This window comes from Macadamia integrifolia, chromosome 9 (genome assembly GCF_013358625.1).
Source record: "Macadamia integrifolia cultivar HAES 741 chromosome 9, SCU_Mint_v3, whole genome shotgun sequence".
Classification (NCBI taxonomy): domain Eukaryota; kingdom Viridiplantae; phylum Streptophyta; class Magnoliopsida; order Proteales; family Proteaceae; genus Macadamia; species Macadamia integrifolia.
Genome location: NC_056565.1, coordinates 9,628,006 through 9,640,046, shown reverse-complemented (window position 1 = coordinate 9,640,046; position 12,041 = coordinate 9,628,006). Strand labels below are relative to the sequence as shown.

The 12,041-nt window shown below is 37.2% G+C and overlaps 3 protein-coding genes across 3 annotated transcripts; 2 read left to right on the top strand and 1 right to left on the bottom strand.

The window, feature by feature from the left end:
• Position 1: 1 nt before the first annotated feature.
• LOC122090140 (dirigent protein 22-like) lies at positions 2–1,792 on the bottom strand. The gene has a single exon (XM_042659988.1). It carries the CDS (start codon positions 1,726–1,728, stop codon positions 1,162–1,164), a length of 567 nt encoding a protein of 188 aa, XP_042515922.1. The 5' UTR covers positions 1,729–1,792; the 3' UTR covers positions 2–1,161.
• A 3,497-nt stretch (positions 1,793–5,289) lies between these two features.
• Positions 5,290–6,120, top strand: LOC122089998 (dirigent protein 22-like). The gene has a single exon (XM_042659804.1). The coding sequence runs from the start codon at positions 5,367–5,369 to the stop codon at positions 5,970–5,972; it is 606 nt and encodes a 201-aa protein (XP_042515738.1). The 5' UTR covers positions 5,290–5,366; the 3' UTR covers positions 5,973–6,120.
• Positions 6,121–6,679: 559 nt separating this feature from the next.
• LOC122089999 (dirigent protein 19-like) lies at positions 6,680–7,644 on the top strand. Its single transcript, XM_042659805.1, has one exon. It carries the CDS (start codon positions 6,941–6,943, stop codon positions 7,538–7,540), a length of 600 nt encoding a protein of 199 aa, XP_042515739.1. The 5' UTR covers positions 6,680–6,940; the 3' UTR covers positions 7,541–7,644.
• The last annotated feature ends 4,397 nt before the right edge of the window (positions 7,645–12,041 follow it).

The following is a 12,041-nucleotide window of genomic DNA, read 5'->3' as shown; positions in this document are numbered from 1 at the left end:
TTCCATTTCTTTTCTTTCTCCAACTTCACTGCCTCCTAACTTGAGCTTTCGAAATTCCCTAAATCCTGAATCTTTAGTTTCATTTTTCCCTTTCTATTTGGCTTTTATAGGGTTTTGTTTTCTTCTCCTAGATTCGACAAACTAGAAAGTAGATGGATGTTGATTACTTAAGGTTAGTGGTTTGAAATATTTATAATTGCAGTAATATGTTATTTGTTCTTGAATTTGTGTTTTTTTTTTTTTTTTTGAACAAATGGTTTGAATTCATAGATGTGTGTTGGATTACTTGAGTTTCTTTAGTTGTGATGCTTGAATAGATAACGCAGTTGGCTGGTGCGCTTGTTTCCTAGTTTGATTGTTGTTATAAAGAAATTAGTTTGCTTGATATTTGCATTTGAACTACACTCGTGGATCCAACTAAAATTAGTTTGATCTCGATCTGGGTCTCTAAGCAATCAATCAATAGGTATACGAATTTCCTCTTAGAAAATCTCCATGGAATCACGTCCTCATGAGCAACACATAGCCCACGGCCACAAGCACCAACCTTCCAAATCCGAGCTGATATCTAGTGCCAAGGTGATCGCAAATGCTGCAAAAGCTGGACTTCACCATGAGACGAACAAGATTGACAAAGGAAAGGTGGTCGGAGCCGCTGCCGATCTGATAGGTGCCGCCTCCTATTACAGCAAGTTAGAAGAAAAGGGAGTCGGAAAATACGCGGGAGAGAGTAATATTTAGACAAAGGGGAAGGGGGTAAAAAAGACATTTAACATCTGATTCTAATAGTATTAACATCACACGGTACGTTTGTAATTACAAACTTAGCAAGGGGATTGAGTGTAACAGATGAAACACATAGGGGAGGGGAGTGTAGTGTAATTTCCTCTTTTTATATTTCTGTTGGATCCAAAATTCATAGCCAGTAGGAGAGTGCATCGGGTTCTTGTACAAGAATCATTCTCGTATAATCCTGATCCACACAAGGTATAGGAGGTGTAACTTACTGGTATGTTCTCCTATCCGCTTGCTTAAAGAACCCTCGCCCATACAAAACAAGACAAACAAATATAAGGGATGCAAAGCCCATTAAATTAACACTTTATTTAGCTGCACCTATGTGAAAGAGGTATATGAGAAGAAGAAGATGTAACAGCATTATCAGTAATGGATGACAGAGAAATCAAACTGAACAATGGTGATTGAGGAGTTAAAAAGGACAGTTCTTGCCTGAGCATAACCCCGAGCAAATCGGAAAAGCCCTGTGCCTCCTACCAGTGGCATCTCTCTCACCTCCCTTAATATCAGGTTCCTCCCTAGCATGCTAAGTGTGCTTCCATTGTATTTCCCTTCCGTAAAGGCGAAACTAATAACCATTAACAGCCCAAGTTCACCTTGCGACGCATTCAATTCCAGACCTTCCACCCTTCCCACCAGCTTTGAGTTAGTCTCAGGACCTTCTCTAAGCTCTGCGTCCACCACATCAATTCTACCGAACCCTGTGCTTGAGTTTCCAGACACAATCTGAGCATTTGTAATTTTGATTAAATTGTGATAATAGAAGCGAAGGTGGGTTAACTTCTCTTCAAACTTTGATATACTCAATTCTCTACAGAACTGGTGGTTAGTGTTTCCGGCCAATGCAACGTTGGAGAAGAGAATTGAGATGGAAAAAATGGTGATCGATGAGGAGATCATCAACTTGCTTGGAGTTCTAGATTTTTCCATGGTTACTTATCAAAGTAGAAAGATTTAGAGAGAGACCCAAATGAAAAAATATTGTGGGGTTGGGGGTTGGGGTTGGGTTGGCACATTTTATTCTCTTTTTCTTTCTTTCTTAGTCTCTTGGCTTAGAATTTTCCATATTTCACCAGATCCTCCAAGAGAACATGAAGGCAAAGCAAACAAAATGCGTAAAGCTTCCAACACCAATAAGATTGGGAAATCATAAATAAATTGAAGGGTTGGTAAGAAGGATATTTTCTGCCCACATAGAACTTTTCTGGCAAAACGACACTGTTGTTGGCCGATCTCTGACTTTCCCATGATAACAACACTTTCTTGGCTTATTTTGAACATTCTGACAAGAACTACACTTTCATGGCCCTGAACTTTTCTGGTGAGAACGACATTTTTGTAGCCCCTCTTGAACGTACAACCCCATAGATCACGCAGCATATATAACCATCTGTTTAAATCCTCCTCTTTCATTAGTGAACGAACCATCACAGTCAATAGCAATCCAATCACCCATCCGGAGGCCACCAAGAGACCCATCTCACCGACACAGTCAATAGCAATCCAATCACCCATTGGAGGCCACCAAGAGACCCATCTCACCGACGGAAGGTAAAAGGAAACCGAGATATCAACCGACGCACAGAAGTTATTTCGTACCTTTTGATGGCTGATGTAGCAACAGTCTACTTACACAACTTAGAACAAAACTTTTTACCTTAAATTACCATTAAAAAGGTAGGTTTTTTTTTTCCTTAAAGGATTCAGATCCTCTCCAGTATGGGGGGTTGCGCCCAATGCAAATTTGATAGTTGAACATATAAGGGTATGCACTCAACATCTAAATACGCACCCCAAAGACCTCCTAGCTGTATATATGCATGCTGAGCTCTCTCCCACACATGGGAAAAATATTCCCAATCAATCGGTCTTTAGATCCCATCATCAGATAAGACATTCATACCATATTTCAGTTCTTTTAGCCATCTCAGTGTATAATCCATCAAATGTTATTTTTCTTCTCATCTACTTTTAGCCGAAGGTTGATATGACAATGCCACCAACTAAAGGTTGACCAAATCTGACTTGCGTACGCACTGAAATAATGCTTCTGGGATGGAATTCAGCATATAAACATGGCTGATGAGGCCAAAATCCCTTCACAGTTGGCATTGTCCGGCTCTGATAAGCTTTATCAATATGCCAAATGGAAAGATGATGTAGTAATTTTGATCGTTTGATAGCTAATATATGCTTTTAATTAATATGTGTTAATTTCAAGTTCTAATTCAATCGAATACCTTCTCATAGATTATTATGAATCTCCATGTACATCTATGCATACTTATGACACTTCAACCACTACTCTGATCTCTCAAACATTGCTAAATTTCAAATCCTTGTTTTGCCACTCCTTAAGCTTTGTTTGGACTGAAATTTTACATGTGCTTAGGAAATCTTGAGGTCTAATTGTTTACAAAATTTGAACCTCATATGAGTATGGCACCAACTATTAAGGGTGTCAATCGGTCCAGAACCAAGTATTTGGTTTGGTTTCAGTTTCGAGTCCAATGAGTGTTAGTGTCATCCGGAACCGGACTAGGTCCCATTTCCAATCTAAAAATCGGTACTCATACCGAACTTATTTGGTTCTTCTACGGTTCCGATTCCTATTCAGATTTTGTATTTGATTCTTATTTGGTTCCGGTATCCACCTTAAAATTCGATTATGCTATGTAGAAGATAGAATGCAAATGCTTATTCACTAGGTTGTTCTTCTTTCCCAACAAAAGAGGGTTTTAAACTTAAACTATAACTATAACTCTATAATACAATTTAAGTGATTAATTACGTTATGTTTCAATTTGAGTCTCATCGAGTGTTTAGTTTTTGAAAAAGGGAAACAGTTACATCTAATTATTTAGTTTGGTTGTGGTTAGAACCATCGGTTCTTGACATAGATCTAGATCCGGACCCAACCGAATTATAAACACTCATTTCAAATACAAGATATAACCATATTATAATTGATTTAGTTCAGTTCAGGATATTCGGTCTGGAATTGGATTCGGTTTTTGGTTTTGATTCCGATTTGACACCCTTACCAACTACCAAGTCCTAAGTTGTCTAATAGAACTTCACTGGTGCTCTTATTTGATTGCCCTTCCTACTAAATTGCAAGCAAGAAAAAACATGCCTCTATCAATGCATTATAATTATTCATATTTTAGATAATAAAGGGGACCTTTTCAGGGCCAAGTATTATATAAGTGAACGTAAAAGATTGGTCAATAAATGACTGCAACTACCACTTGGAAAGATCATTTTCTTGTGGCTGACCTTTGTCTTCTTGATCATATATAGAACATTTAGATCAACAAACATGACCATATGCTCGCATATAGCTGATTCAGTTTTGGAACATTAATTTCAAATGGGTAGTTGGATTTGCTCTCACTGTTTTGTCGGAAAAAAAGGATTCCAGAAACATTAATGGGTTGTTAGTTTTGACCAAGGGCCTTTGAGCAACAAGGGCTGTATTTCTCTAATAAGGAAGATAAAGTAGCACTAGAGAGAGAGAGAGAGAGAGAGAGAGTTTCTTGTTAGTTTATGTATATGATTGTGTAGGTGTTCCTAGCTAGAAGCTGCCTTTGTTGATAAACCTAACCTGGAGTACGTCTTTGGTGGATATGGAAATTAAAGCCATGTCCTTGGTTTGTTTGTGCTTTACTGTTGAGCCAAATCTATCAATTTTCTATTTTTAATTAGTGTCATCAACAACCCTAAGATCACACTGAGTTTCCATTATATCATGTTATATCATTGTCTACCACTCATAATTCCAACTACTCTCATATTGTTGTCCTTATTACTTTAATGGTTATTTCTTTATCAAAAGATAAAGTTTTCTCCCACAAGAAGCAATTGCAATTTTTCCCCCCACAAATGATGGTTCTTTATACACTCATAGATGCAATGGAGAAATGGTAGCAAACCAACAATCTCATCATCTGATTTGCCAAAATGTCAAAATGTAAACTGTAAAGCAATCACTATTCCTTGAAATTAAGCGATTCACAGAGTAAAGCAACTACTGGCCCAAGAAATTAAGTAAAGGTATCAATCCGTCAGTTCGGTGGGGTTAAACCGGTTTTAGTCTCGGTTTAGGTTTTTATTGGTTTCCTCGTATTGGGTTATTATCAATCCGATACCATTTTGGGTGTTAAGTACAACAATATAAATCAGTCAAATAGAATTATTTTTTGCATTTCAATTTCTTACCAATTTCCTATCAATTTGGTTTGGATCGGTTAATTCAGTCAGTCCAATCAGTTCTTGTTTCTACCAGTCTGCATAAAACCTAATTCGAAAAATTGCCCGATAAGTTTGTTTGGTTGGTTCAACCAGTTTGGATTTTGACACCCTAAATATAAATTATTGACAGGTGGCTTAGGTGTCTATCAAGTTTAAATTTCAGTTTCACAAGAAAACACACGTAAACACAACTACTCCATCTACCTTTCCAGCTATATATATGGGATAGAAGAACCAAACCCACCAAAAGCAATTCATAAGTGAGCACTGAAAATTCCATATTTTGGTCCCATTAATTTTAAACCCTTGTAGCTATGGTCCCCAAGAAGGCAGTGCTGCTTTCAAATTCTTTTCTTTCATACACCATCTTCTTTTTCCTCATCTTCTTCTTTTTGGAGGTCACTGTCATCCATGGCAAACCTCATCAATTCTCCAGAGTTTTAAGTCCAGCTTCTCTAGGACTTAAGGAAGGGAAGTTAACTCAGCTTCAGGTATACTGGCATGATATTGTTAGTGGGAGTAACCCATCAGCGATCCGAGTCGCCGCCGCGCCTCAGACAAACACATCGCCCACCGGGTTCGGTGCCTTGATGATGATCGATGATCCCTTAACAGAAGGTCCAGAGATGAGTTCTAAGCTTGTTGGAAGAGCACAGGGGTTCTACTCCTCTGCTTCACAAAGTGAGGTTGGCTTGTTAATGGCCATGAACTTTGCCTTCACGGATGGGAAGTACAATGGGAGCACAATAACAATATTAGGGAGAAACACTGTGTTCTCAAAGGAGAGAGAGATGCCGGTGATCGGAGGGAGTGGACTATTCCGGTTTGCTCGGGGTTTCGCAAAGGTCAAGACTCATAAATTCGACGCTGCAACAGGAGATGCTACCACTGAGTATAATATCCATGTTTACCATTATTAATTGATGTATTTGCTTTGTTTAGCTCTCTCAGCTTTTTCAGAGGAAGAGCTGTTTACTGTGGTTGTAGTAGACCTATACATAGATTGCAAAAAATGATATAATTTAGTATTTTTGGATTGAAATTAAAGGTGGCCCTTTTGGTGATTAATCCTTTCTGTTTATAAACAAATGAATGTGATGACACCCTTCACCATTGACCTAGCCAGGGAGATCACCCTTTCCTTCTTTAATTTGATCCTGCAAGTCCCTTCTAGTGCTCTCAAAAGTCTAGACTTTAGTCTTATTTTCTTTGGGTCTAGGTGGGGATATTTTGCTTGAGGTAGGGCCAAGTTCATTGTCCCTCTAAAAGCTCTTATGGAATTAAACCTGTTCTCAATTGTTGTTCCTTGGAAAAAGCCATAGAATGATCCTTCATCCATCTTCCACGGCTGTTTATGAGATGCAGTTAAATCTCTAGACACCAAACGTGTCAAAACTACAATTGATATTTGATAGTCAAGAATTGCTACCCAGAGCGATTCATCTCTCTCTCTAAAATACCCAAAAGAAAAAAACAAGTCGTTCACCAACCATTTCTATCCAAAAATTTTACAAGAAAACAAACATTAAAAAGAACACAATGTCGGCAACTAACCTATTAGTCGGTGCTGAACCTTTCTCCTCACCACCTCTGGCTCCAATCCAACCCCACTCTAAAGGTGGAAAAGTGATAGCCATCAAAATCAATTTCGAGGTTGCAAAGAAAAGTGAAGATGCATTTGTCCTGAAGGAAGCAATCAGCAAAAGAGCCAAACGCTCACTTCCCTCCACACCATATTGCCTTCCAGCTGCCACTATGGTCCACACTTGCCTCTGTCTTCAAAGGTGAATCAGTAGAACCACTCCCTTGATCACCTTTCAAATTCACAATCACCTCACAGGCATCACAGGCCCAAAACCCAAATCAAATCAACTTGGGTTCGGCTCCAATGGCTGGATCATCATCATCATCATCTCACAAACTAGCTTTCCCCTTCATCCTTCTCGCCATGATCACCATCACCATTCTTCTCTTCCAAACACTCCCAGTCTCCGGAAGCTTCGCCAAAACCTTTAGTCGGAATAGATCACTGGGGCTTAAAAAAGAGAAGCTCAGTCACTTCCGCTTCTACTGGCACGACATCCTCGGAGGTCTCAACCCCACCACCGTCAGAGTGGCCGGAGCCCCGACAAACACATCGTCGTCGACAGGCTTCGGTCTCATTTACATGATCGATGACCCATTAACGGAAGGGCCAGAGATGAGATCGAAGCTCGTTGGAAGAGCTCAAGGGTTCTACGCATTTGCTTCGCAGCAAGAAGTTGGGTTGTTGATGGCCATGAATTTTGCTTTCATGGAAGGGAAATACAATGGAAGCACTATCGCTATACTGGGGAGGAATACGGTTATCTCGGCGGTTAGGGAGATGCCGGTGATCGGAGGGAGTGGGCTTTTCCGGTTTGCGAGGGGATATGTTCAGGTCAAGACTCATAGCCTCAACTTTACCGCTGCCGTTGTTGAGTACAATGTCTATGTAATGCATTATTGATGTTTTACTATGCACATCGTTTTACCAAAAAAAAAAAAATGTTTTACCACGCACATCAGGTCATTGCATAGATAGATAAGGTTTTGTTTAAAAAAAAAAAAAGGGCCGGGGGGTGGGGTGCTGGTGGGTGGAGTGGGGTGCTTTTGCACGCTTGTAAGATCTTAGTTATTCTACCAAGGAAAAAAAAAAGATCCTAGTTATTTAATCCTCGAAATTATTCGCCAAACAGAATTTATCGAATTTAATGAATAATTTGAATTAAATAAAACAATTTGAAAAAATCGTGATTTTATAGATTTTATTTAAAAAAATCACAAATAATTTGGTTGAATCAAATTTTATTCAAATTATAATCGCATTTTATCTTATTAAAAAAACTTTATCTTGAATAAATCAATAAACCTTAGAAATCGACAAAGTTTATCTTTGCTGAGGTAACTTCTTACACTGTTACCAAAAAAATCTCTCACCTCATTTTAGTTTGACGAAATATTCTAGTCGTTACTCATTGTCTCTGTCTCTCTCTAATATTTAAGGTGAACATACATAGTGAGTGACATGAATCCAATTGAATTTGTCCTCAATCCCCCCTCTCTGATTCAATTATTTGAATAATAGAAAATGAGTTAAAAAAATAGAGCTAAATATATTATTTATATTTAAAATTTTAATTTTTATATCATTTGTATGTTATGTACATATGAAAACTGATAGATAATAAGAAACAAGTATTACAAATATTAAAAATAACATCCGAATCTTTTGTCAACTTTTTATTTTCTTAAACGAATAATTTACTAATCTGAATCCGAATTTTATTATCCCATAATTTTTTACCGATATTTTGATCGAATTGTTGAATTAATAAAATGATTTATTTCGAATAGTTTTTCATCCGAATAATTCCTAAATCCGAATTAAATAACTATGTGTAAAATACGATAGAATTATGAAGTGTGTGTTTATTTTATTGATGGAATTGTTAAAGCTTTCATCTTAAAATCAATTAGTTTGAAGTGGGGGGGTCTCTTGGCTGTTGTATATGATACTAAAGGGTGAAACAGGGCCAATTGGGTTGGGTTTCTTAAAACCCCGACTTAACCCTTGGTCCTAAAAATTCAACACAAGCCTAACCCAACCTTGTCGAGTTCATGTTCAGGCCCAACCCTATGGGGTTCATACCAACTAGGGGTGTCAATTCTGAGCCCGCACCGGTAGGCCCGACCGAGCTTGACACATTTATGGCCCAATCTAGACTGAGCCGATTAATAATTGTGTTAGGCTTGACCCCGACACGTTTATTAAATGGGCGTTCACGGTGTAGGTAACTAGCCCATCGGGCGCTCGACCGAATCAACACATTTATATGCCCGACTTGAACCGACTCATTGTAGCCTGACCTAGCCTAACCCCCTTTGATACTACATAAAATTCCAATTTTTCCACTACTGTAAGAAACTAATTAAGCTTTCTTACCCTTTGCTTTGTAGTAGGATGTGATTCAATTAAGCTTTATTTTGTGAGTTGTAATGGTCATAATCTTTTCTTTAAAAAAAAAAAAAAAAAATTAAAGTATCGGTATCGATCGTCGTATCGGTCAGCCAAAATTAAGATACGTAACGGAGGGTATCGTATCGTATCAGAGATACACTAAGATACGCTAATGATACACACATAAATGGATAAGAAACATTTTTTTTAAACACTTTTGCATAAAGAATTTGTTAAAAAAAGCTATTGATAACATATATTATGCATAAACACTAAATTGAGGGTATCGCACTAAGAATTCAAGGTTTGTAATTGTCCCCTAAATGTAAAATCCTTGTTCCCAACCTTGATTTCCACTTTAGTTAGAGAGAAATATGGTTGGCTGCAACTTTGGAACAAAAACCCCTCAAAATTTGTGTTTTTCTGAAAAATTACTCATCTTGGCCATTATATGATTGTAGCGCACTGTATCGGTACATACCGATACTCATCGATACGTACCGATTGATATATACCAATACTCACTGATACTCACCGATACGTACCGATACTCATCGATACGTATCTATACTTACCTATACTCATCGATACATACCGATACATATCAAAACGTACATTTCACCTCAATTTTATATTTTCTATAGAGTCGTATCAGTGCATATTGTGTTGTATCGATGTGTATCGGTGGTGTATTGATGCATATCGGTATGTATCGTAGGATATATATCAATACGAAAGGATTTTAAAAATTACATGTATTGTATCGGTGTGTATCGTATCGATCGGCTAAATTTAAGATACGTATCGAAGGGTATCGTAGCGGTATCGGAGGTACTTTAAACCATGCAACCACCATAATCTCAACCCACTTAAGAATAGAATTTTAAAGTAGACACGTTTAAGACCCATTTAGAGCCCATTTAGACTTAAATATGTCCGTAGCCCGGTTAAGGCCCTTTTAAGGAAGCACGATTAAAGCTCGACACCGATCGGCCCGATTATAAATCGTACCATGTCCCCCAAAGCTTGGCCCATTTATTTAAATGGGCGTTCACGGTGCAAGGCTTTCAAGTGATCAAGCGCAATTAGGCCCGACTGAGATTGGTCCGGCCCGACCAATTGACCCCCCTAATACCAACCCAACCCAACCCGGCCCTAATTGACCCTGATAGTACCGAGTTGGGTTGACCTTGGCTTTTGTAATGGTTGGATTAACCTTAATTGACCTATTTTTGTTATTTATATCCTATACATTAAAAAAAATATAGAAAAATAAAATACCAATAGAAGCCTTAAATTCTGATATAAAAATTGAGGGTTGATTTTTGGGCCGAGTTGGATCGGGTTGAGGCCTCAACCTTAATCCGCCCTCAGTGTCAAAAAACTTGGCCCAAGCCCTATTCGAGCTCAAGGTAGGCTAGGGCGGGTTCAGGTCGTCAGGGTCAAACTTTTGCCCCTACATGATGGTTAGGTTATAACCGTCTCGTATTTATCTATGTGGAATTAGGGTCTAGATTGGGTCTAGCCAATTTGAATTGGTTACTTGATATGAGGAGTCTGATCGAATTGACCTGAATCAGTAGCATATCATTGAATCGGTAATGATGAAGGATAATAATGTTAAGAAATTGATTATTTTAATGACAATCAGGGGTATCCCTATCGGATATGAGTAAAAGTTCATAATTAATATCAACCTTGTCTAATCCCAAGATTAATTTCAATATCTTAATCATAAGTGATTAATCTACTATAACCGTGTCAATTTAGAATTGAAACCGAAAACCAAAAGCAACCATTTTAGGGGGCGTTTGGTTCGAATTTTCCATCGAACCAAATTCTAGGGATTCAGGATTTTGGATGTAACTTATATGGATGAGTTTCTTTGGAATAATTTTCTTCTCTGTGAAAAACTGTTTGGTTACCTGATTCTGTTAGTTGAATCTGAGTGAAAAAATTTTTGGTTATCTTGATTCTATCAGTTGATTTTGAGTGGGAAGCTATTTGGTTACCTATAAGTCTATGAACTATGTTTTGTTAGAATAATAAAGAAAAAAAAATTCAAAAAACAAAAATTTGTTCCAAAGATGGACTTCTTTATTATTATTTTTTTCTTTTTTCTAGTAATAGGTAAAAAAAGAGTGGCACTTGTGAGCTATCAATTCCAAGAGTGTAGTAGATTTTTTTTTTTGTATTTTGTTTAATAAATAAATATATTAAATTGAAGAGGAAAATAATAAGAAAATTACAAGGCATGATTTTAGTGCATGGTACCGGAATAGGAATCGTGCATCTAAAAAAAATAATATAGTATTGAATCGTTAATTTTTTCTTAAAAACATGTTTTGATTTCTTTATCCAATGGTTTTGGGTAGGTACTAAGTTTTTTTGTATTTTATTTTTTACGTTATTTATAAATGCCAACTATTTAATTTGGAGATATACTAAATCGGAACAATTCGATAGATATGATCAGTTTGTTTCATTATACTTAGAACCATAGTTGGGAGGATTTTAGCATGCACCCAACACATTGGCACCCACCTATTATCTCCCCAGTCTTCACTCCTTACTGACATGGGATTGATACTTGTGATGTTGGATCAAGAACCCATCCTTACTAGTTATTAAGATCACTACAGTTCCCATACAATATTAGGGTCTTAATTCTAAAATCCATTAATTACTATGAAGTACTTAAGATCACTACAGTTAACAATATCATATCCAAATAGCAAAGACCTAATATGGAACTTGAGAGCTGCCCTTTTCTGATTTTGGAATTATTTGGATTAATTCGTTTTATTAATTCAACGATTTGGTCAAAATATCGGTCAAAAAAGCAGAGACAATAAAATTCGAGTTTGGATTCGGATTCGGGAATTATTTGTTAACAAAAATAAAAAAGCGGACAAAAAATTCAGATGTTATTTTTAATATTTGCAATATTTGTTTCATATTATCTGTCAATTATCATATGCACATATATAAGATACAAATGATATAAAAT

What these genes read in the sequence shown, in the direction of transcription:
- LOC122090140 (XM_042659988.1), bottom strand. Translation starts at nt 1,728, where the DNA reads ATGGAAAAATCTAGAACTCCAAGCAAGTTGATGATCTCCTCATCGATC.
- LOC122089998 (XM_042659804.1), top strand. Translation starts at nt 5,367, where the DNA reads ATGGTCCCCAAGAAGGCAGTGCTGCTTTCAAATTCTTTTCTTTCATAC.
- LOC122089999 (XM_042659805.1), top strand. Translation starts at nt 6,941, where the DNA reads ATGGCTGGATCATCATCATCATCATCTCACAAACTAGCTTTCCCCTTC.